The sequence below is a fragment of the Erythrolamprus reginae genome, chromosome 5 (assembly GCF_031021105.1).
Source record: "Erythrolamprus reginae isolate rEryReg1 chromosome 5, rEryReg1.hap1, whole genome shotgun sequence".
Lineage (NCBI taxonomy): Eukaryota > Metazoa > Chordata > Lepidosauria > Squamata > Dipsadidae > Erythrolamprus > Erythrolamprus reginae.
The window spans coordinates 56,603,264-56,627,715 of record NC_091954.1 but is presented as its reverse complement, the minus strand read 5'-3'; the positions used below and the strand labels follow the sequence as shown (position 1 = coordinate 56,627,715).

Genomic DNA, 24,452 nt, shown 5'->3' with positions numbered 1-24,452 from the left:
CTTGGACCTTATTTAACCCTTTAACATATTTAAATGTTTCGATCATGTCCCCCCTTTTCCTTCTGTCCTCCAGACTATACAGATTGAGTTCATTAAGTCTTTCCTGATACGTTTTATGCTTAAGACCTTCCACCATTCTTGTAGCCCGTCTTTGGAGCCGTTCAATTTTGTCAATATCTTTTTGTACGTGAGGTCTCCAGAACTGAGTTATTAATAAAGAAATCCCATGCCATTTTCAGTCAAATATCCCAGCAATTTTGGAGGGGGGAAAAAAGCCCCATGACAATTACATGGACATCAAAATGTGATAGATTTATAGTGTAGGTGGAGCTTTATTGAGATAAGTCCACAGGGAGTCAAAATCTACAGGACAGTGATTTCAAAGTAAAAAAGCCTCACCCCGTCACATCCTCCTACAAAAATGGCAGGGCTTCCTTTGTGACATGGCACCTACCATCTTGCATATTTGACGGCACTACCACCCCTGCCTTTATGGATGCCAATGGCTTTAATTCAATGCTTCCAAGGAGAAGACTTTTGAATGTAAGCTGTCTTGAATGAGTACACCCAGCAGATGCCAGGTCTTCTGTTCTTCAGCTGTACTCCAAACCCAGCAGCTGGTCTGCTAATTAGTGAATCAAAATAATATACTATTTTGAAAACACTACATTGATTATCTGTATTTTCTGGACTCAGCTCAAAGCAAGTCCAAAATAGCTCAGGCATAGCTATCTGACAAATGTAAACTTGCCTGTTTATGGTCTGTAAGAGAAGTCTTCTGAAGAGGTCCATGCTTATAGATGTTCATGTATCAAAAGTACTTTTGATTGTTCTCAAACTTTGGAGTATATTCTATTTGAAGTAGCAGTTGTTTTATCTCCACCCCCCAAAAGAGATAATAAAATGGGTTATCACAGAGTGTTCATTTGCATCATAGGTATTGGTCAGTGGCATTCACTTACCCTCCCTATGGTTCACAAATGTGCACGCACATTTGGTATAGGGAATTTTTTTTTACTACCGGTTCTATGGTTGTGGTTTGGTGGACATGGTGTGGTGTGGCTTGGTGGGCATGGCAGGGGAAGGATACTGCAAAATTTCCATTTCCACCCCAGTTCTGGGGAAAGGATATTGGGGCCAGCCAGAGGAGGTATTTGTCAGTTCTCCAAACTGTTCTGTCTGGGTCACTCCAGAAGCCAATACCAACCCAAAAAGAGAAGCCAGACACACTGGTAAAAGGCAAAGGCAGTTTATATAATTCAAGGAAAACACAGGTAACAGAAAATGTCCTTACAAACAGGAAAAACGCTGGAACTTCAAATATATACACGGAGGGAATAGTCCATGAAGCAATACCAGATTCTTGCTGCCAAGACGAAGCTGTATATAGCAAACAGACGCCTCCCACGAGTCTTCCAGACTGCGAGGACAGAAGCCAAGATCAGAGACGCTGAGAATCAAAACAGGTCACCACAACTCCAATTGATAACACTCCACATGGCTTCAAGGCCTTGCCTGCCTTTTAAACCCTGCTGATGAGGACCACACCCAAACCCAGCTGTTTCTAATTCAATGGTGATAATATTTTTTTAACTGCTCCTTTCGTTGCTCTGAACGTCTCTGTCTCATGTCAATGACAGCTTGTGCGTCATCACCTAATGACTCCAAGCTACTGGCTGGGGAGAGCCCCCCCCCCCCCGGGGCTCTCATGCTGTTCTCCTTCATCCCATTCCTGACTCTCCTCTCCCCCGTCCGACTGTTCAGCCCCCTCCTCTGCGCTGTCATCCTCCTCCGGGCATGGAGCCAGCAGAGACGCAGCCGGTCCCTGAGTAGCCTCAGGCTGAACCACAACACCAACTATTCAAACTTTCAGCTACCAGTTCTCCAGAACCTGCTGGATTTCACCCCTGTTATAGAATTTTCTGCCTGAACAGGGGGTTGGACTAGAAGACCTCCAAGGTCCCTTCCAACTCTGTTATTCTGTTATTAACTTCACCTTCTTTCTTTAAGTGGTATAGGAAAAGATCTATTCTGCCACATGCAACATTGGCATTCACAGTTGTAGAAAAACAGTTCTCAGAAATAACACTTGTTATTATAAAAATAAATAAAGGAAATTGATATCTTTTCAAAAAATCATTCTCCCACACAAATTATCTGAACTATAATGCCTCTTGCTCCCTTGCAATGCTCTTTCTTCCTGTTCCCTCCTGGGAATCTGGACAATATTCTATCCCATCTGAAGAGTAAATTTAAAAGAAATTTCAGGAATGTTTTTGTTATTCTGTTCAGGCTTCAAGAGACTCTGTTTTATCTGTTTTTATGGATTTTCCAGGTTTGTAGGCTGTCCATTGGAGACAGGTAGCTAGTAAATTTGAGTAATGGTGCTTTCTGACCGTGGCTGCTTGTTTGCAGTTATTTGTTACCCATATGGGTGACATTTTCAGTGGGATTTGCTTTCTTATTTATTGAATAAGTAAGCATATTGAAATAAATAAACAAATTCTCATTTTAAATATTATCTTAAGAAAATCCCAAATAATCATTTGTAAAATGGGTCAAATGCGTGGTTTTATAATACCACATATTCGGTGGCCATCCATCTTCACTAAAAAAATTAGATTTGATCCTCTGAGAAATGAAATATAAACAATACCAGGCACCTACATTAAAAGTACTTGCCAAGACAATCTATCTTTTCCAGATACATTGAATGTGACTTAGAATGTGTAGGATTTGAGGAGGAAAAACCATTGTGAGTCTCATAGGAACATAATTATTTAATCCCAGTGTGTTCTTGAAATGCAATTGTGGCACCGCTCTATTTGTTCCTGCCTTATTAACTTATTCATCAACCATCGCTCTCGAAGGCTTCGAGTACTCTAGGAAAAAGAGCTTTTGTACAAATTGGCTTAATGCAGGATTCTCAACCTAGCCAATTGCACAATTTTTTTTCCCAAGATAAAAAAAAGGAAAGGATTTTACTTGCTTGGAATTTTTTGTTGTAAAGCATAAAATATCATAATACAGTTATAGAAGATGGTATGCTAAAAACATTAGGTTTCTACACCACCACCGCCATCCTGTCTACTATACTTGCCAATACAGGGAATTAAGATATAAAATTAACCTCAAAATGTCTACTCTAAGTAGTTACCTTAATTTATTGTTGCCTACTTCCTGCTTTTGCTTAACCCTTTCAGTTTCCCCCCTGCCATAAGATGGTAAGATATGAACTGAGAAGCTGCAACTGCATTATTTATTATAAATAGAATTGCTATGTTAATTGCTTTTGACAGTACACCTTGGAATAGACATCAGTAATGTTTGCATCAAGTTTGCTAAGTGAAAAAGTTAATTGTCTTGCAGCTTTGTTACAAGTTAAACTACTGCATTTGTTCATATTTATTAGTTCAAACCCAAGATACACATAGCATACAGTTACTTTTTAGAAGGGAGCAGAGAATCTCTTTTATACATTAATATCCATAGAATATTTTTAAATCAAGCCATACTCTCTCTCTCTCTCTCTCTCTCTCTCTCTCACACACACACACACACACACACACACACACACACACACTAATGCAAATGGATTTATACATAGCTCCACTATCAGCACACCAAGTAGATAAGTAAAATACTTCCATTGTGGAAAAAAAAGCAGCATTGTCAGATATGGCAAAAATGTTCCTTTTTAAATATTATTTATGCAGGGATTTTTAGCACCACCTACTGTTGTTCATAATAAGCTATTTTTCATTTTAAAGCACTATGACTGAAATATAAGCAACTCAGAATAATGCATATTATTAAACAGAACTGCATCATACACAGAGAAAAGAAAGCTCTTTATCTTTGTTTTAAAAATGAACAGATGTATTGTTAGTACAGTATATATTACTAGCAGGGTGTGACTTCTGATTCAGAAGACGGGTTTTTGTGCTCATCATTAAACACCAGCTTCATAGTATTTGCATAATTTTGACTCGGGAATGAATTTGCAAGCAAGTTATTTTTACTAAAAACAGAGTATTTTTTCCAGGGAAGTCAAATGTCCTGTAGTAGTCATTCTGAAGACAAAGGGAAACAATTTAGAGGATTCCTTTTGTCTGTTTTTGTGCATCTTGCTCATGGATGGAAGTTGTTGGTAAGAACTATCAGGGCTTGTGCTACCAACATCAAGTGATTACTTGCAGAAATGCCTTAATCAGTAGTACTTAACATCAAAGTGAAACTATCATCCTACATTAACACAGTACTTATTTATTTATTTATTTATTTATTCATTCATTCATTCATTCATTCATTCATTCATTTATTAGATTTGTATGCCGCCCAACTCCGGAGACTTGGAGCGGCTCACAACAAAAAGCACAGTACAAATCCAATAGTTAAAAAGCAATTTAAAACCCTTAATATAAAAACAGTCATACATCCCAGACTAAAACCATACATGAAGTGGGAACAGCCCAGGGGAATCAATTTCACCATGCCTGACGACAGAGGTGGGTTTTAAGGAGTTTGCGAAAGGTGAGGGTGGGGGCGGTCCTAATCTCCGGGGGGAAGTTGATTCCAGAGGGTCGGGGCTGCCACAGAGAAGGCTCTTCCCCTGGGTCCCGCCAGACACCATTGTTTTGTCGACGGGACCCAGAGAAGGCTGACTCTGTGGGACCGAACCGGTCGCTGGGATTTGTGCGGTAGAAGGCGGGCCGGGAGATATTCTGGTCCGATGCCATGAAGGGCTTTATAGGTCATAACCAACAGTTTGAATTGTGACCGGAAACTGATCAGCAACCAATGCACACTGCGGAGTGGTGGTGTGACATGGGCATATCTGGGAAAGCCCAATATTGCTCTCGCAGCTGCATTCTGCATGATCTGAAGTTTCCAAACACTCTTCAAAGGTAGCCCCATGTAGAGAGCATTACAGTAGTCGAACCTCGAGGTGATGAGGGCATGAGTGATTGTGAGCCGGTCTAGGCAGGGCCGCAACTGGTGCACCAGGCAAACCTGGGCAAACGCTCCCGTCGCCACAGCTGAAAGATGATTCTCTAATGTAAGCTGTGAATCGAGGAGGATGCACAAATTGCGGACCCTCTCTGAGGGGGTCAATAGTTCCCCCCCAGGGTGATGGACGGACAGATGGAATTGTCCTTGACAGGCAAAACCCACAGCCACTCCATCTTATCAGGGTTGAGCTTGAGTCTGTTGACACCCATCAAGACCCTAACAGCCTCCAGGCACCGGCACATCACTTCCACTGCTTCTTTGACTGGACATGGTGTGGAGATGTACAACTGGGTATCATCAGCGTACTGATACCTCACCTCATGCCCTTGGATGATCTCACCCAGCGGTTTCATGTAGATATTAAATAGCAAGGGGGTGAGGACTGACCCCTGAGGCACCCCACAAGGGAGAAGCCTAGAGGTCGACCTCTGACCTCCCACCAACACCAACTGCGACCGACCGGAGACCTAGGAGGAGAACCACTGAAGAACATGCTGTATCATCATGTGAATCAGAATTTTGCATTCTTCAGATTCTTCATGCTATGCACCCACAGGTAAATATAAGTCTTCATTCTCAGGTTAAGTAGCACTTATTACATTATTTGACACTTTGGAAGGCAAGCACCCTCAGATGTCAATCACCATATCTCTAAGAAAGCACTTGGCTGCAAAGGTCCATGTGTTTTACTAATAATTTGCTGTGAAGAATTGAGAAGAATTTCTGACACGTGTTTGCAATTTAATACTGACTTTAAAAAACCAAGGCAGATTCAGACATGTTTCACATTTGCTCCCACTTCTCTCCAGGTTTCATGCAAGTAGCAATTTGAAAAAGAAAAGCCAGAACACAGCAGTTAATTGCAACGTCTCGTAAGCCAGGAATTACAGAAGCCAAGTTTTGAAAGTCTTTGATGGCCAATTGTATCTTTCAGGCTTTGGCACTCAAGATCAGGGAAGAATAGAGTGAAATCCAAGCATTCAAACGTGAGTTCACTTTTAATGACCAAGACGCGATTATCCAGATGGTAAAGTTTCATAAAGTTCTTAAGACCCATCTCTGCCGCCAGGCATGGGGGAACTGACACATCTCCCCCGGGCCTATACAGTTTATACATGGAATGTTTGTGTGTTTGTTTGCTTTTAATAATGGGGTTTTTAGTGTTTTTTAAATTATTAGATTTGTTCTTGCATTGTCGTTGTTATTGTTGTGAGCCGCCCTGAGTCTACGGAGAGGGCGGCATACAAATCTAATAAAAAAATAAATAAATAAATAAATAAATAAAAAATAAATAAAAATAAAAATAAATAAATAAATAAAAACAAAAACAATAATAATAAAGAAAATGTGACTGAAATTGGAAACATAAAAGAAACAAGTCATTTAACCAAATTTGGTGATACTCTTCCTTTTCAAAAACATATTTTGTTAGATAACATATTTGATTTCTAAGATGATTTATATCTGGGTATCAGTTTATATTTGAGATGAACATCACTGTTTTACCATACTGTATTTCATTCTATATTCCATATTTTCTTCCCACACTCTGTTAACAAAACAGCATCTTCAAACCCAAATTGATAATACAGTCTTTTTTTCCTTTCAAGTTTATTACTGATCTCGAGGAATCAGTAAATTCTAGTAGAATCTAGGAATCTAGACTAGATCTTTTGCAAAATAATAGATTGTCCTATCCTTCTTCATGGCTCAAGTAGGCTTCCCCTTTCTGAATAGTAAACAATTTTGTAAACTTGTTTAACACACCTCAATTTGTTCAAGACTGTTTTTTCCAAAATCAACTGTTTAAAACATGTAGACTTCATCTCCCAGAATTCCACCAGCTGACTTGGGAATTATTGAAGTTAAGTTCCATGTATATTAAAGAAAAATTGAGCTACAGACTTGGCTATACTGTACTACCGTGGAAGATCAGTTCAAACTTGATACCTGTTCACTATTGAAAGCAAATACAGATATATATCTGTCATTGTAGCAGATTCCACATCCAGAAAAACATTGTTTTCATTAAACCTTCCCAATTAAGTTTCTTGCTCATTGTCTAGCAAAGAAAGAGGTGGGTCATTTCTGAAGATGAAATCAACGAAGCTTTGTCAGACTGATTTAATATTCCTATAAATGTCTTCAAAATAAACTCTCAGGAACCGTTGCCAATTTATTTATTTATTAGATTTGTATGCCGCTCCTCTCCGTAGATATTTTGCCCAAAACCTAGAAACTGGAAGACAGCAAGTTTCTGGGGAAAAAGAAATGGGAAAGAAAGCCAAAGGGAATTATGAAAACCTGGCATTAAGTTTAAGAGGGAAAAAAATCATTGCTTTCAACTTACTTGGATATCCTTTGGCTTTTTGGTACTGACCAAAGTTATTTGATATACATTTTGGAACGGGTTATGTGATGCTGGAGTGTTCAAACGGCAAGACTTACTAAGCCAAGACAAAGGTGGTTTGATACAACTTGTACTGTGGGAAACCTCACACTAGACTTCAAGCATCTTGCTATGTGTGCCTCTCCATTCTTCCTCCATACTCTGGGTCCTTGATTTCCAAATGAGATGAAAAGTGTCCAGAGTGTGTGGAGATTTTGGGAGCCATGTCATCTGCTGGTGTTGGTTCACTATGCTTCATTAAGTCCAGAGTCAACGCAGCTGTCTACTGCAGGGGTGGGCAATTAATTTTGCCTTGGGGCCACATGAGAAATTGGGATGGTTTTAGAGGACCGGATTAATATAATTAACTCAGTTCTAACCAATACTGTATATTATTGGGTAGAACTGAGTTAATTATAATTATAAATTATAATTATGTATTATATTATATATTATAATTATACATTAATTGCCCACCCCTTCCTTCCTTGTTCCCTCCATTTTTCCTTCCTTCCTTCTCCAAATGGAGAGAAGCTTCTGTCTCTCTGATTTTCTCTGCCTTTTATTCCTGCTTTGGGGTAGTTCTTTACTTCTCCTTCAAAATATTCCTTTCAGCTGCCTCTCTTCAGCTGCCTCTCTTCAACTGACCCTACATTGTCAGTTGAGAAAACATAGTGGAGGCTTTGCCTGAAAGTAGCTTTGGATTCCACTTCTTCTTCTTCCTCCTCCTCCCTTTCCCCCCCCTCGAAAGGTGGGGTGGGGGGGTTGCTTTAAATTTCTTGGAAAGGCCAATGAAACCAATGAACAATTAAAAAATGAGCATTTATTGGGCATTTGCAAAAGGGCATGGAAAGAGAATTTCTCCTTCCTTGCTCCCTCCATTTCTCCTTCCTTCCTTCCTTCCTCCTTCCCTCCCTCCCTTTATCCTCCCTCCCTCCATTTCTACTTCCTTCTTTCCTTCCTTCCTTCTTACCTCCGCAGGCTGGTCACAGACAGCGGGCGCGCTGCATCCAGCCCCCGCACCGCCCTTTGCCCAGGTCTGGTCTACTGGGAAATTTTGGAGAACTTCATGCTTCCTTTCGCAACCAAACTTTATGGGGATGCTGACTTCAATTTTCCAGTAGGACTTGGCACCTGCCCAGACTGCTAAAAGCACCAAAACCTGGTTCAATGACTGTAGGATTATTGTGCTTGATTGGTCAGCAAATTTGTCTGACCTGAACACCATAAAGAATCTATGAGGCATTTCCAAGAGAAAGATGAGAGATATGAGACCGAACAATACAGAAGAGCTGAAGGCTGCTATTGAAGCATCCTGGTCTTCCATAACACCTCCGCAGTGCCACAGGCTGATAGTTTCCATGCCACTCTGAATTAAAGGAGTAATTTCTGCAAAAGGATCCAAACTAAGTTCTGAGTACATATGCATGCTTATACTTTTCAGAGGCCCTATACTGTTCTACCTATAATACTTGTGGATTTGGGTTTTCATGAACTATACCCCATAATTATCACAAATCCTGGCTTGAACTATCTTGCCTTGCATGTAATGAGTCTCTTATATATTATGTTTCACCTTTTAAGTTGCATTACTGAAATAAATGAACTTTTGCATGATATTCTAATTTTTTGAGTTTCACCTGTATATTTCTAACATTTAGAAGACAACCAATGTTCACGCTGAAGATATATCAGGTTTATTTCTAATGTGCTTTTAGAAAAGCGAATTTCTTTGGATTGACCATTACTGCAATACATTTTGCATTACACAATGTAATACTTTCCATACTCAAAAAAGATTCATCAGCTTCAAACTTCTACATTGTTCAAAAAACCCCGACTGCTTGAATGCAGTTTAAACATTCTTCAGTATAGTTATAAACACGGACCCAGTTCACAGGCTAAAGTTTTGAAGGTCTGACAATGAATATAGTTCTGTCATACAAATACTTTGACATGCAAACGCTGCTTAAATTTCAGTCCTTAAAATCAATATTCTATTATTGTGATTAAGTAGGGCATTCATTTTTATTATTTCAGAACTAATTTGTTAAACATGAAGGAAAACAGTATGCAGAAAAATATCCAGCAATAAGTCCATTTGCATTTCTTCCCTCAGCAAGAAAACATAGGATTGTAACCTAAAAAGTATTCTGTACAGCAATATCCACAATCCTAAATACAATGTACAATTTAACATTATGAATCAGAAGGCAAGTATGCTTGTTTGTTGCAATGTTGCAGCTACACATGTTATGTTTTCAGAAAAATATGAAAAGCACAATGTTTAGAAAAATACAAACTCTAGCACTATGTACACATTTATACAAGGGGTTTGCTTAACCTCAGATGGCTGTTGCTGTTGTCCCCAATGCATGTCTTAAAATCTCTGTACTTGAGAAGAGGAATGGAACCGTCATGTGCAACTATGTAAACAGTGCTGAATGAGTTTTGTACTTTGGAATAAACAATCACAAGGAACAGTGCAACTCGAAACCGTTGCTGCCTTCCTTTTATACCAGACAAGGAAGAATAGAATAGAAATGGTCACAGGGAAAGTGATTTTACTGATGAAATGAAAAACTATTAATTTTCTGACTACCTCGCTTTAAAAAAAAAATAATTACAGTATTTTTCGGTGTAGAAGATGCACCTTTTTCCTCTCTAAAAGAGGGTGAAAATTCAGGTGCGGCTTATACTCTGAATGTAGCTTTTTCTGAAGCTGTTTTTTTCCAGCCCTAACTAGGAACTAACTGTCTTCCCAGCTCTGACCTTGCAGGTTCTTTGTAAAGAAAGCTTTCCAAGCCGTATGTCTTTGCAGAGTTTTTCTCATTGCTCTAACTTGCTCCAAATGTTTTTTTCCACCCCTAACCAGGTGCTAACAATGTGCCCAGGTCTTACCAGCTTGCAAACTCTTTCATTGTTACTCTCTCTGAATAAGGTTTTTTAAAGCCCTAACCAGGGGATAAAATAATTTGCTAAAGCTGACCAGACTAAGGATGCTAGCCAGATGAATACATCTGGCAAGCAAATTCTTTTCCCCTCCAAAAACTAAGGTGTGCGTCTTATACTCCTGTGCATCTTATACTCCGAAAAATATGGTATACAAGACTCGGGTGTTCCACAATAATATGTTTTTGGACAGCAACTCTTTTTAACCAAGCAAAAGTAGGGTTAAAGTGCTGTCTTCCTGAAATTGCAGCAGCGATTAAAAAGAGGAAGGCTAAGTATTTTCCTAACATACCTAAAAATCTATTGCTTCCCTTTGGCCGCAGAGAAAGAACAAAAGAGTATTTGAGTATTCAGCCTATCTCATCTTGGAAGCACCCATGCACTAGTGCACGTCAAAGCAATAAAACAGTGTACATAGAGCTTGCATCAGTTTTTCTTCACTTTCTCTTCTCCAAGGTTAATGCAGATGTCATTCATTACAACTCCCCTTATTCCTAACCAACTACGCGGAGGACCGGAGATTGTGAGAGAGTATGAAAAATGTTTTATCATTATAACACCCTTGATTCTAACAACAACATCATTCATAGTCTTAACTATACAGTGATCCCCCGATCATTGCGAGGGTTCTGTTCCAAGACCCCTCGCAATGATCGGTTTTGCGCGAAGTAGCGCTGCGGAAGTAAAAACACCATCTGCGCATGTGCAGATGGTGTTTTTACTTCCCAGCAGCGAGGAGCCGAAGTTTGGGGTTTCCCCACCGCCCACGCAAACTCCTCGCTGCTCGCCCGCCCTTCGCCCGCCCACGCCGTTCGCTCGCGCAAATATGTACAGTATATATCTTACCCAGCAAGCTCTTTTCGTTGTTCTTTTGAGGTCATTTTGTCCCGCTGTTGCTTAAAAATAAGCCACGCTACTTCTGTGGAGGAAACTACGCGTTTTTAGAAGGCGGAACCGCTGCGATCGATCGTCTGACGTTTGCACAGAACTCAGACTCTTTTTTCCCCCTCAAGACTCGAGACTTTTTTCCCCCCGTTAATTAAAGGAAGAGCTGCTCCCGTTCCTGCCCGCGCGCCCGCCGCTCGCCCGCCCTTCGCCCGCCCACGCCGTTCGCTCGCGCCACTTCCCAGCTGAGTCCTGAAGCAAATGGCGTGGGTGGGCGAAGGGCGGGCGCACGGGCAGGCAGGCGGCGGACAAGCCGTTCGCTTGCGCCGCTCGCTTGCGCCGCTTCCCAGCGAATTCGCTTCAGGACTCAGCTGGGAAGCGGCGCGAGCGAACGGCGTGGGCGGGCGAAGGGCGGGCGCGCGGGCAGGCGGCGGACAAGCCGTTCGCTCACGCCGCTTCCCAGCGAATTCACTTCAGGACTCAGCTGGGAAGCGGCGCGAGCGAACGGCGTGGGCGGGCGAAGGGCGGGCGCGCGGCGGGCGCGCGGGCAGGAACGGGAGCAGCTCTTCCTTTAATTAATGAAAAAAAAAAGTCTCGAGTCTTGAGGGGGAAAAAAGTGTCTGAGTTCTGTGCAAACGTCAGACGATCGATCGCAGCGGTTCCGCCTTCTAAAAACGCGTAGTTTCCTCCACAGAAGTAGCGTGGCTTATTTTTAAGCAACAGCGGGACAAAATGACCTCAAAAGAACAACAAAAAGAGCTTGCTGGGTAAGATATATACTGTACATATTTGCGCGAGCGAACGGCGTGGGCGGGCGAAGGGCGGGCGAGCGGCAGCGAGGAGTTTGCGTGGGCGGTGGGGAAACTCCTCGCTGATGCCCACCGCTCGCCCTCCCGCCAGCAAGAGGGGGAAGAACTAGGGAAGCCGCCCAGCAGCTGATCTGCCCGGCGCCATCTACGCATGCGTGCCCATAGAAAAAAAGGGCGCGCATGCGCAGATGGTGTTTTTACTTCCGGGTTTAAAAATCGCCATATAGCCGTTTCGCAATCATCGGGATCGCAATACCCAGGGGATCACTGTACAGTGTTCCCTCGATTTTCGGGGCTTGAACTTCGCGAATAGCCTATACCACAGATTTTCAAAAAAATATTAATAAAAAAATACTTTGCGGGGTTTTTTCTATACCACGGTTTTTCCCGCCTGATGACATCATACGTCATCGCCAAACTTATAATTTTTGCAAGTAAATAACAAAAAAATTAATTATTGTTAATAAATCATTATGTTTATAAATATCAGGATCACTAAGTGTCTTATTCAATGGTGAGTACCAGTAATAATGGTGAGTAAATGGTTGTTAAGGGAATGGGAAATGGTAATTTAGGGGTTTAAAGTGTTAAGGGAAGGCTGTTGTGATAGCTAAAAATGGTGTATTTACTTCTGCATCTCTACTTTGCGGAAATTCGACTTTCGCGGGCAGTCTCGGAACCCATCCCCCGTGAAAATCGAGGGAACACTGTATTTATATTTAATTCACACTTAGTATTGCAATAGTTGCTCTCATCTCCAGGTTTAAGCCATGCTCCCTTATTTGTTGCTCATTATTCTCCCATGACAGCTCACTTGCAATCTTCTTCCAACTATGCCAGGATGAGCAGCCTTGGGTGCTACACAAAACTCGAGTAGATAGGCAGAATATAACTTTTTTAAAAGCCTTACAGAGTAAACAGCCAGCATGATAACTGTAGATGTTATCCCAACTGAACTACATAAATGATGATGGCAGACATAAATAATAATTGTCCTTATTTGTATAATTAGCTTAATATTGTTAATAGTTATGGAGGTGTTATCAGTACCTTCAATGTCTGGGCATATCACTTTTTTCCCCCAATCACTATGGGATCTTATCAGTCACTTGCACAGATATATGTAATGTCACCTGTGCTTATTACAGGTCATTACAATGTCTATTATTTCCATTTCAATTAACAGAGGCAATCTGCAAGATTTGAAGACTGCATGACTCTATATTTTGTTTTCCTATATACAGTGTTCCCTTGATTTTCGTGGGTTCGAACTTCGCGAAACATCTATACTACGGTTTTTCAAAAATATTAATTAAAAAATACTTCGTGGTTTTTTCCCCTATACCACGGTTTTTCCCACCCGATGACATCATATGTCATTGCCAAACTTTCGCCTGCCTTTAAAAAACATTTTTTAAAATAAACTTTAATAGATAAATATGGTGAGTAATAATCTAAATGGTTGCAAAGGAAATGGGAAATTGTAATTTAGAGGTTTAAAGTGTTAAGGGAAGGCTTGTGATACTGTCCATAGCCAAAGATAGTGTATTTACTTCCGCATCTCTACTTCGTGGAAATTCGACTTTCGCAGGGGGTCTCGGAACGCATCCCCCGCAAAAATCGAGGGAACACTGTATTCACAATGGGTTTTAATCTCTTATGTCTACTGTATACTCTGTAGAATTTTCCCAACCTTCTTTCTTTTTTTTGAAAGGACGATCTTTCTTTAAAGAAAAAGGATATTATTCACATCTGAGCGTTCCAGGGATTTAAAAAAAATGTTTTTGGTCAAGTTGCTAAAATACCTGTCATATCTTTCAACTGTATATTAAAAGAATGTGTACTATGAAGCTCTTTCCCAATGTATGTTATAAATAACAAATCTAAATATATCAAAGAATGCATGTATATTTGGGGGGGAAAAGATGTATGCCCTAAAAGGCACTGGGGTTAATATACATGCAACGGTCACCCTTCTTTTTCCCTTGTCTTCACTCTGCAAAACAATTATCAACAACAAATGCACCAGTCTTATACAGTAGTCTATTTTTAAAAGTTGCACAGAGTGGTTGTATTCTCTTTAACAAGAAGCTGCTGCAAGTATTGATATGATTAATTTCAGTGATGAATGGAAGTATGTTCAGAAAAGCTCAAGGTCTCCATTTGTTTAAACAAAGCAGATATACGGATCTAGTCAAAGTTGTTTTGTTAAAATGTCATAGAACTGACAACACATATCTGGCCATCCAATTTTATATAATCATCAAAGCTGGAATATCTACTGTTCTGATCTTGGTCTCAGTTATGTCTGCTTCAGCCTCTGTTCTAATTCATGTTGATGCTTAATTAATCGTTCTATTTCAGTTCCAAGAGTTTGTAGATTATCCTTTGAAGAAAAGAAAAAAGACAAAATTGTTAGCAGAATTTCCAATATTTAAATTCAAATAGAGCTATCTACAGATTCAAAATTTATTGAAGAATATTATCTGAACCAGCACAGATGCATTCAAAATGCATTCACATAGTCATGCCTTTTTTAAATCAAAACTGCTGAATTAAGTGTGATAATCATAATTTGTTCTACCTTTCTGATTCAAGAATTCTACAGTACTATAAAATATACTTTTAAAGGGAAGTTTAAAATGTCAACATCAAGCAAAAGAAAACCTGGTTAAAGCTGATTTAATTTATTTGAGTTGCTTATTTTCTTAAGTCAAATCCAAGTTCTTACTTAATTTATATAAAGACTTATATGAAAAGATTTAGCATCAATCAGACAATACCTCTTCATATGTTCCTTTGGAATTAAAGAGTGAGATTCTGGTTCTTATTTCAATTAGTTATAAAGTAAAAAATGTAACATTTTTAGTTTAAAATCTTTTAAACTAAAACCCTTGTCTGTTCAGTACTGACATTTTTTTAAATCAGTCTTCTATGCACTCACTTTTCCAAGGAGACTCTAGGAGACTTATAGTCATACAATTAAAATGCCATATAAAACATTATAATAACAAATAAGAAGCAGGCTTTGAAAACTATAAAAAATATATTGAGAATCTTTCATTCTCCAGTCAGTCTATGAAGTAGACATTTTGGCCTTAAATGTAGTCAGTCATCAGAAGGTTCATTTAAGTACAGATTAGTCCTAAAAGGGATAGAGGTGATGAATTTCAATTGGTACTATCCTAGTTGGTAACTAAGGAATTAACCTAATTTTTAAACAAGGACAAAATTGCCCAAACGTGTTGTCATTGCCATGAGCCTCACAGGTAAACAGAGGGGTTTTGGCCAGTGGTTCAAGGACAAAATTGCCTTAGAATCCCTGTTACCAGAAGAAATAATGAGTGAACACTTTCTCATATGTACAGTTAAAGTCTTCACAATAAAATTCTCTTTCCCGATAAGATGGACCCTGAGGGCTTTCAGACGGCGCTTGGGGTTATACCAGAGGCACTTGTCCACAGTCCGGCAGAGTCTCTTGCGGAAGCCTGGAACAAGGCCGCAGCGGAGGCTCTTGACCGGATTGCGCCTTTGCGACCTCTCCGAGGTGCTAGACCCCGTAGAGCTCCATGGTTCAACGAGGAGCTCCGGGAGTTGAAACGCCAGAAGAGACGTCTAGAGAAGCGATGGAGGAAGAGTAGGTCTGAATCCGACCGAACACTTGTAAGAGCTTTTATTAAGACTTACAAAGTGGCGCTCAAGGCGGCAAGATGCGCGTACCATGCCGCCTTGATTGCATCAGCGGAATCCCGCCCGGCCGCTCTGTTTAGGGTGACCCGCTCCCTTCTTAACCAGGGGGGAGTTGGGGAGCCCTTACAGAGTAGTGCCGAGGACTTTAACACGTTTTTCGCTGATAAAGTCGCTCGGATCCGAGCCGACCTCGACTCCAATTGTAAAACAGAGTCGACTGACAACGAGTCAGTCGAGGTGACTGGGGCACGTACTTGTCCACCTGTCTGGGAAGAGTTTGATCTGGTGACACCTGATGAAGTGGACAAGGCCATCGGAGCTGTGAGTTCCGGCACCTGTTTACTGGATCCGTGTCCCTCCTGGCTGGTTTCGGCCAGCAGGGAGGTGACACGGAGCTGGGCCCAGGAGATTACCAACGCTTCCTTGGGGAGGGGAGTTTTTCCATCACTCTATAAAGAAGCGCTTGTGCGCCCCCTCCTCAAGAAGCCCTCCCTGGACCCAGCCGTACTTAACAACTACCGTCCAGTCTCCAACCTTCCCTTTATGGGGAAGGTTGTCGAGAAGGTGGTGGCACTCCAGCTCCAGCGGTCCTTGGAAGAAGCCGATTATCTAGGTCCCCAGCAGTCGGGTTTCAGGGCCGGTTACAGCACGGAAACCGCTTTGGTCGCGTTGATGGATGATCTCTGGCGGGCCCGGGACAGGGGTTTATCCTCTGTCCTGGTGCTCCTTGACCTCTCAGCGGCTTTCGATACCATCGACCATGGTATCCTTCTGCACCGGCTGGAGGGGCTGGGAGTGGGAGGCACTGTCCTTCAGTGGTTCTCCTCCTACCTCTCTGGCCGGTCGCAGTCGGTGTTAGTGGGGGGCCAGAGGTCGACTCCTAGGTTTCTCCCTTGTGGGGTGCCTCAGGGGTCGGTCCTCTCCCCCCTACTATTCAACATCTACATGAAACCGCTGGGCGAGATCATCCAAGGACATGGGGTGAGGTATCATCAATATGCCGATGATACCCAGCTTTACATCTCCACCCCATGCCCAGTCAACGAAGCGGCGGAAGTGATGTGCCGGTGCCTGGAGGCTGTTGGGGCCTGGATGGGTGTCAACAGACTCAAGCTCAACCCGGATAAGACGGAGTGGCTGTGGGTTCTGCCTCCCAAGGACAATCCCATCTGTCCGTCCATCACCCTGGGGGGGGAATTATTGACCCCCTCAGAGAGGGTCCGCAACTTGGGCGTCCTCCTCGATCCACAGCTCACATTAGAACAACATCTTTCAGCTGTGGCGAGGGGGGCGTTTGCCCAGGTTCGCCTGGTGCACCAGTTGCGGCCCTATCTGGACCGGGACTCATTGCTCACAGTCACTCATGCCCTCATCACCTCGAGGTTCGACTACTGTAATGCTCTCTACATGGGGCTACCTTTGAAAAGTGTTCGGAAACTTCAGATCGTGCAAAATGCAGCTGCGAGAGCAGTCATGGGCCTACCTAGGTATGCCCATGTTTCATCATCACTCCGCAGTCTGCATTGGTTGCCGATCAATTTCCGGTCACAATTCAAAGTGTTGGTTATGACCTTTAAAGCCCTTCATGGCATCGGACCAGAATATCTCCGAGACCGCCTCCTGCCGCACGAATCCCAGCGACCGATTAGGTCCCACAGAGTGGGCCTTCTCCGGGTCCCGTCAACTAAACAATGTCGGTTGGCGGGCCCCAGGGGAAGAGCCTTCTCTGTGGCGGCCCCGGCCCTCTGGAACCAACTCCCCCCAGAGATTAGAACTGCCCCTACTCTTCCTGCCTTCCGTAAACTCCTTAAAACCCACCTTTGCCGTCAGGCATGGGGGAACTGAAACATCTCCCCCTGGGCACGTTTAATTTATGCATGGTATGTCTGTGTGTGTGACTGTTAGCATATGGGGTTTTTTAAATATTAAATATTTTAAATTTGTCTGATTGCTTATGATTTGTTTTTACATGTTGTGAGCCGCCCTGAGTCTTCGGAGAGGGGCGGCATACAAATCTAAGTAATAAATAAATACAAATCTAAGTAATAAGAGTCCTTGTGTTCTTGAAAAGAAATCCCCATCTTACTTAAACCCCTTACCCCCAGAAAGACACATCTGAGGGGCTTTAGTTTTCAAATTAATAATGACTGTTTCTTTTGTTAAACATCTCATACAATAATTTCATTTTGCATATAAAAAGAGGAATATACCCAATTTTTTAAAAAAAACAAACATTCCAACTGTTCTTAAAATTACTTCCCAGTGAATTTAGAGTAAAAACTCTAATTCTAATTAAATTTCCTTTATTTTAGCTTTAGTCTTTTTTATTAATGGAAATTGCTATTCAAACCTGCAGTTCATTTTCCTGCACAGTCCCTATAGTGTTCTTCAGTATACAGCAATTTTTAAAGTTACTGTGAAATGGTGCACAATGTTTTATAAAGTGTACAGTGGGGTGTTATTTTAATACTCACTTTTAAGGTAATATTTTTCAATAAGGTATCCTCCAGGACTGCCTGAAGTTTCCTGTTTATCTCCAGAGAGAGTTCTAATGTGAGTCCGCTGTCTGCAGGGTGTGATGTATAGAGAGAGGCCATGATCCCACCACGACGACTTAAATGTACTTTATTGAAATCCGATGCTTCCGATGAAAGTGTGCCAGCTTCTTCTCGCAAAATATAACTCTGGATTATTCTGCATTTAAAAAAAAGTATCATAAGAAAATATCACAGAAAAGTTGTGCCCTTGTGGGAAGGTTCATTTGTATCAGTTTTACACCTTAACTAAGAAAATTCATTTATTATCCTTTACCAGAGCATGACTCTTGAAAATATCAAGAATGGGAAGTCCTCTGTTGTAATTTTGGAAAAATGGGCTAGGCTGCTATTTATCTCTGGCATCTACTTCTGATTAAAGATAATGGAATTCCATGCTTATGAAATTGCAACTCTCTATCCCAAATGAGAAACAAGGATATGTTTAACGTAAGTCATAGTGGTATATTTTACAGCTTGCAAACTAGACGGAATGAGTTCAAAGATAATGCTAAGCCAAATAAAAGGAAACTGCAGGCTAAGGCATGAACCCAGTCACTGAACCTAACAGTCAAGTTCTGCACCACGTGGATGTAAATTTTTGGGAAGGCGGCACAGTCCAATATGCCATATGATGAACAGAAAAATTTCTATAAGATATATTGTTAAAATGTAATATGTTAATGCTATATCATTCATGTCCCTTTTCTTTGTACAGCATTTTTGTATATTCACATTATCCTTGTTCAACTATTTCTTGGGTCGTTTCTTCTCTCCTAACTTGGAATAAACCATTCTCATGCAATTGTAGAAAATCTGTGATTCCCAGGGTCTTTACACTTGATATACAATAGATACAAATTTCAGTAACTAGAAAGATTTTTATATACCGTAAGTTTCAGAGAAGACGCACTTCTTTCCCCCCCCCAAAAAAGGAGGCTGAAAATATGGGTGTGTATTATATGCCAAATGTAGCTTTTTTCAAAGTTTTTTTCCAGCCCTAATGAGGCACTAGCAAGTGAAGTGATCTTCCTGCTTTGTCTGCTTGTCTCATTGCTGCTCCCTCCGACAATCAGCTGTGCTTTAGAAGCTATTTTGTATTCCCAACCAGGGGATAAAAAATGCTCGCTTGCGCTCAAAACCAGAGAATTAATGCACTGAAGCTGACCAGACTAAGGATGCTAGCCAGATTAATGCTTGGTAGGCAGAATTCCCACTCGCCATTTTACTGGTGAGCCTTTTTTGGTTTGTGTGTCAAAAGGTGTGTGTGTGCTAGCATGTGTGCACATGTCCACATCCCATGTGCATCCCCCGCAGTGTCCCTCGCGCGGATGCACACAGGCCTTTCTGAAGCCTGGCAGGCAGTGGTAGGTTCATACCGGTGTTGTCCAGAAAGCCACACGGGTATGAACCCACTAATTTTTGGCGATTTTTTTCCCTGGAAGAAGCCCTCCCCCTGCCCCCTTGTCTTAATGTTGACCTTTATTCTTCCTACAAAGCACAGCTGACGGCTTCTTCCAGATGGAGACACCAGGAAAATAAATCTGAAAATCAGTGAATTTATAGCAGTGCGGCACTCTGGACCACACCTGTATGAACCCACCACTGCTGGTAGATGAAAATTGCCTAAACCCACCCACCTTGCCTTTCGTAAACTCCTTAAAACCCACCTCTGCCGTCAGGCATGGGGAAATTGATTCCCCTGGGCCGTTTCCGATTTTATGTATGGTTTGTATGAGATGTATGATTGTTTTTTATATTAAGGGTTTTAAACTATTTTAATTATTGGATTTGTACTGTTTTTGTTGTTGTGAGCCACCCCAAGTCTTCGAAGAGGGGCGGCATACAAATCTAATTAATAATAATAATAATAATAATAATAATAATAATAATAATAATAATAATTTTTTATGACTACAAGCATAGACATGATGTTCTGGCACAGATGATCCACTGGAACTTGTGCCGGAACTACCATTTACCAGTGGCAAAGAACTGGTGGGATCATAAGACTGAAAAAATGGTCGAAAATGAGCAAGCAAAACTACTGTGGTACTTCTGACTTCAGACTGACCGAATTCTGAAGCATAACACACCAGACATTGTGATCGTGGAGAAAAAGAAAATATGGATCATCGACATCACAATCCCAGGAGACAGCAGAATTGAGGAGAAGCAGCTAGAGAAATTAGTGAAATATGAAGATCTAAAAATCGAGCTGCAACAACTCTGGCATAAGCCCATGAAAGTGGTCCCAGTGGTACTTGGCACGCTGGGCGCAGTACCAAAGGATCTCAGCGAACAGTTGAAAACCATCGGAATTGACAAAATCTCCATCTGTCAATTGCAAAGAGCCACTTTACTGGGATCGGCAAACATAATTCGCCGCTACATCACGCAGTCCTAGGTGCTTGGGAAGCGCCCGACTGGTGTTGAAATACGAAATCCAGCATAGTGATCTCGTTTGCTGTGTTGCATTTAAATAATAATAATAATAATAATAATAATAATAATAATAATAATAATAATAATAATAAACTGGAAGTACATTTCCCCAGGTCGAAAATCAGCTGGCCAGTGTGCTGGAGCTGAAACATGGAAAAGTCTTACGTGCCCTCCTATATGGCTCCGCGTGCCACCTGTGGCATGCATGCCATAGGTTCGCCATCATGATGGTACATGATAACTATTCAATGGCCAGAAAAGAACATGAAGCTATGAAAAAAAAAACTTTTCAGCCCCAAATTTATAAAACTAAGGAATAAATTTGTGCCTAAGTTATATTCTCATAGTTTCCATTAATGTACAAAACTGAAAGTTTTAGGTGTTTATTTCTACCAAAGATCATTTAGTTGCTCCAGATGGCAAGAATTAGTTCTGTGTTCTATTTGCAAATGACAAAATGTCACCATTCAGCTAATGGCACATTCTTAGAAACTTTACCACATTGGATATTGTTTTAAGGATCAGCTCTTTGTATCATGTAAGTTTCAATTAGCAGTTACAAAGTTGGAGACCTGTAATGATATATTCTGCCAGAGTACATATATTAAACATTTCATTGCAATTACGTGCAGCCACACAATTACTTCAGAATATTGAATGGCTGAGTTAAAACAAATATTTTTATATGAACTTGAAGAGCTTTAGCTCTAAAATAAGCCAGTGAAAGAACAATGCAGAATAAATTTAAGCTGATGACTTTCTAACAAGTAATTACTTTTGATTCGGTTTATTGTTCACAAATTTCAGAATCAATCACATATCTTTTTATAATAGCACTGACTATGTTATATACATCAAAACATAAATATTCTATTTCTAGACCTTAGTCATCACTGCTATCTTCATTTAATTTCAGAGCAATTAAAGTTTATTACTAAGAGAGTCTTTTTACTGAATTCATATACAAGGCTGGGAAATAGAAATTTCCCCTTTTATAGTATATGTGTCTTTTTCCTTATTCAATATGCAGTGAAATATCTGGGATTATTTGCAAAAGGCTACCCCATTATGTTGTGGTTAGCTCTGGCCTAGCTCCTGCCCCAAGGACTGTGGATGTGGGGGAGACATCCACATGCTGCAGGCCTGTTTTGCTCCCAGTAGAATCTGATGATGAAGGCTCCTCTGACCAAGAAGACATGAGTGACAGGGAGGAGGAAAGTATGGCAGACAGCTCAGAAGGAGATCAATTATCTAGCTCCTCCTTGGATTCGGAACAAGAGTTAATAATACAGCCACGCATGACGAGAGCGATGCATGCAATAACTGAGAGATTATTATCAAAGAAAATGAGGCCACCTGTGGTTGAGTGGGGCTGTGGTAATTAGTGAGGCTGCTATAAATAGCAGCCTGTGGGTTTGGCCATTGTGGAGGATTATCTGATTGTTGTGCTTCGTGACTGCTTTGCTGACTTTGACTTTTTGTGTGCTGATTTTCCCCCCACTTTGAAACTAAACCAGAGCCAAGTGTGTTTCACTTTGTGAAAGAAGGACTGTGAATTGCCTCACAGCTGCAAGCTAAGTATCACAGAACTAATAAGGGACTTGTACAAATTACCAGTTTGTTTGGAGTCGAGTGCTCTTTGCTATACCAAAAGAGGGCTTAGTTTAAGTGAATTTTCATTATAAAGAACATTGTTTTGAATTTTCAAACGTGTGTGTGTCTGAAATTTGTACCTGTGAATTTTCAGGAGGATTCTACCAGAGAGCCCGACAGAACACATTATTTGAACTTTTATTTCACAAATCTACTGTGAGCAATACCAGGGTTTTAGTGTGCCTTCTTTTCAGAACTAATGAGAGGTACATACTTGGTTTTTTTCCGGATTTCTTCCACTAGTTGTTTGATATGATCCTCCATGAACTCCATCTTTTCATTTTTTCGAGCATGTGCTTTCTGCAGTCTTACTATCCGCTCGATCAAAATAGTTTTGTCCACTTCAGGAAAATGATCAACTACTACTGAAGAGCCAGAGTTTTCTGGTGAACGATCTTCATTGCTGCTCCGAGCATTAAGAGACCCTGCAAAACCAAGTGCATCTTAATTGGACTGTCCAGTTTTAAGAACAATCCTTAAGAACCTCCTCCATCGCATTCCTTTTATTCTTTCACCCCCAAGTGTGTATCTTCAGAATTAGGTCCTGTTTTGTGTCTGTATGAACCCACCACAGCTGAAAGTCGCAGTTCTTTAAATGGAATTAATTTTGGCAAGAAAAATAAAAAAGTGTTGGAAATAGCAGCCATAAACACTTTGAACCTTGAGGCGAATATTTGATATCAGTTATTGTATAGATCACATAGATTATTGGAAAGTTCTACACCAATAACTAATAATTTATCTTTAGCTTGGAAGTTTTATAAAAAAAAATTTTTTAAGCAACATCTTTTGTTGGCTGAAAAGATCAACAGATAATGAATAAACTGAATCTTCATTTGTATATCTCCAACTTTTCAAACAGCAGTTTTAAATTATCAAAATTTTATTAGAGGAATCTTTGAAGATTTTAAAAAACCTGTTAGAGATGGAAGGTCAAAATGTTCAAGGATTACTTAGATAATGGCCTCATAGAACCACATTCTGCCATGGCCTCATAGAACCACAACTGCATTTCATGCAGAATTCGCAAACTAAGCCGTTTTTCAAAGACCTCACTGACTCCGTTTGTTCTGTTTGTGTATTCATTTTGAAATAAATAACACATGGCTCTCATTTTTTGTGGGATTCTTGGGCAGAACAATGGAGATTTTGGGGGGGGGGGAGTACATGAAATGTAAGCAAAAAAAGAGAGAATCTTATGACATCCAGAAATTGCTTGGGTATGAAATCATTTACAGATAAATGAAGACGGTATTCTTAAAGAACTGAAAATATAGCAGTCAGCTTGTGCTATCCTTAAAATATCAGCAATGGTGTGTCAGCATTGTATCACTTATAAAGTAATAAGTGATCTTATAAGTGATTATAAAGTAATAAGTGATCTCAGGAATGAAAGAGGGAAGCTCACACAATACATCTTTTGCTGGCTGAAAATTAGCTAGACTTGGAAAATTCATTACAACAAGTATAGAACAAGTATATAGGTGAGACAAGTATAGAAAATTTAAGTGTTCTAACTGCATCTGAGTGTAACACATTATTTGCATTCGCTATTTGACCTTAAAGTATTTTCATCTATGAATACATTCTTATAGCTGTACAGTATACGATTTTCAAAATTTGCCTAAGTTAATCCCATGAGATATTAATGTGAAATTATTCTAGATCTGAAAGATCATAGAAACATTATGATTTCAGGGAAAAATCAAGACAGGTAGTTTGGCTAGCTGGGACTGGGCCGGGACTCATTGCTCACAGTCACTCATGCCCTCATCACCTCGAGGTTCGACTACTGTAATGCTCTCTACATGGGACTACCTTTGAAAAGTGTTCGGAAACTTCAGATCGTGCAGAATGCAGCTGCGAGAGCAGTCATGGGCTTACCCAGGTATGCCCATGTTTCACCATCACTCCGCAGCCTGCATTGGCTGCCGATCAGTTTCCGGTCACAATTCAAAGTGTTGGTTATGACCTTTAAAGCCCTTCATGGCACTGGACCAGAATATCTCCGAGACCGCCTTCTGCCGCACGAATCCCAGCGACCGATTAGGTCCCACAGAGTGGGCCTCCTCCGGGTCCCGT

At 40.8% G+C, this 24,452-nt stretch overlaps 1 protein-coding gene across 2 annotated transcripts in view; it reads right to left on the bottom strand.

Moving 5' to 3' along the window:
- Window positions 1–13,745: 13,745 nt before the first annotated feature.
- CCDC186 (coiled-coil domain containing 186) overlaps window positions 13,746–24,452 on the bottom strand; it is a 47,534-nt gene continuing 36,827 nt past the window's right edge. The window contains exons 14-16 of one of the 2 annotated variants that reach the window (XM_070752670.1): window positions 22,585–22,795; window positions 18,213–18,432; window positions 13,746–14,434 (exon numbers count right to left, since the gene is read on the bottom strand). In XM_070752670.1, the coding sequence (XP_070608771.1) occupies window positions 14,351–14,434; window positions 18,213–18,432; window positions 22,585–22,795 (515 nt within the window). In that variant the 3' untranslated portion in view covers window positions 13,746–14,350. Of the gene's footprint in view, window positions 14,435–18,212; window positions 18,433–22,584; window positions 22,796–24,452 lie in introns of those variants that run through there. The other variant, XR_011559191.1, reaches the window with a different exon arrangement.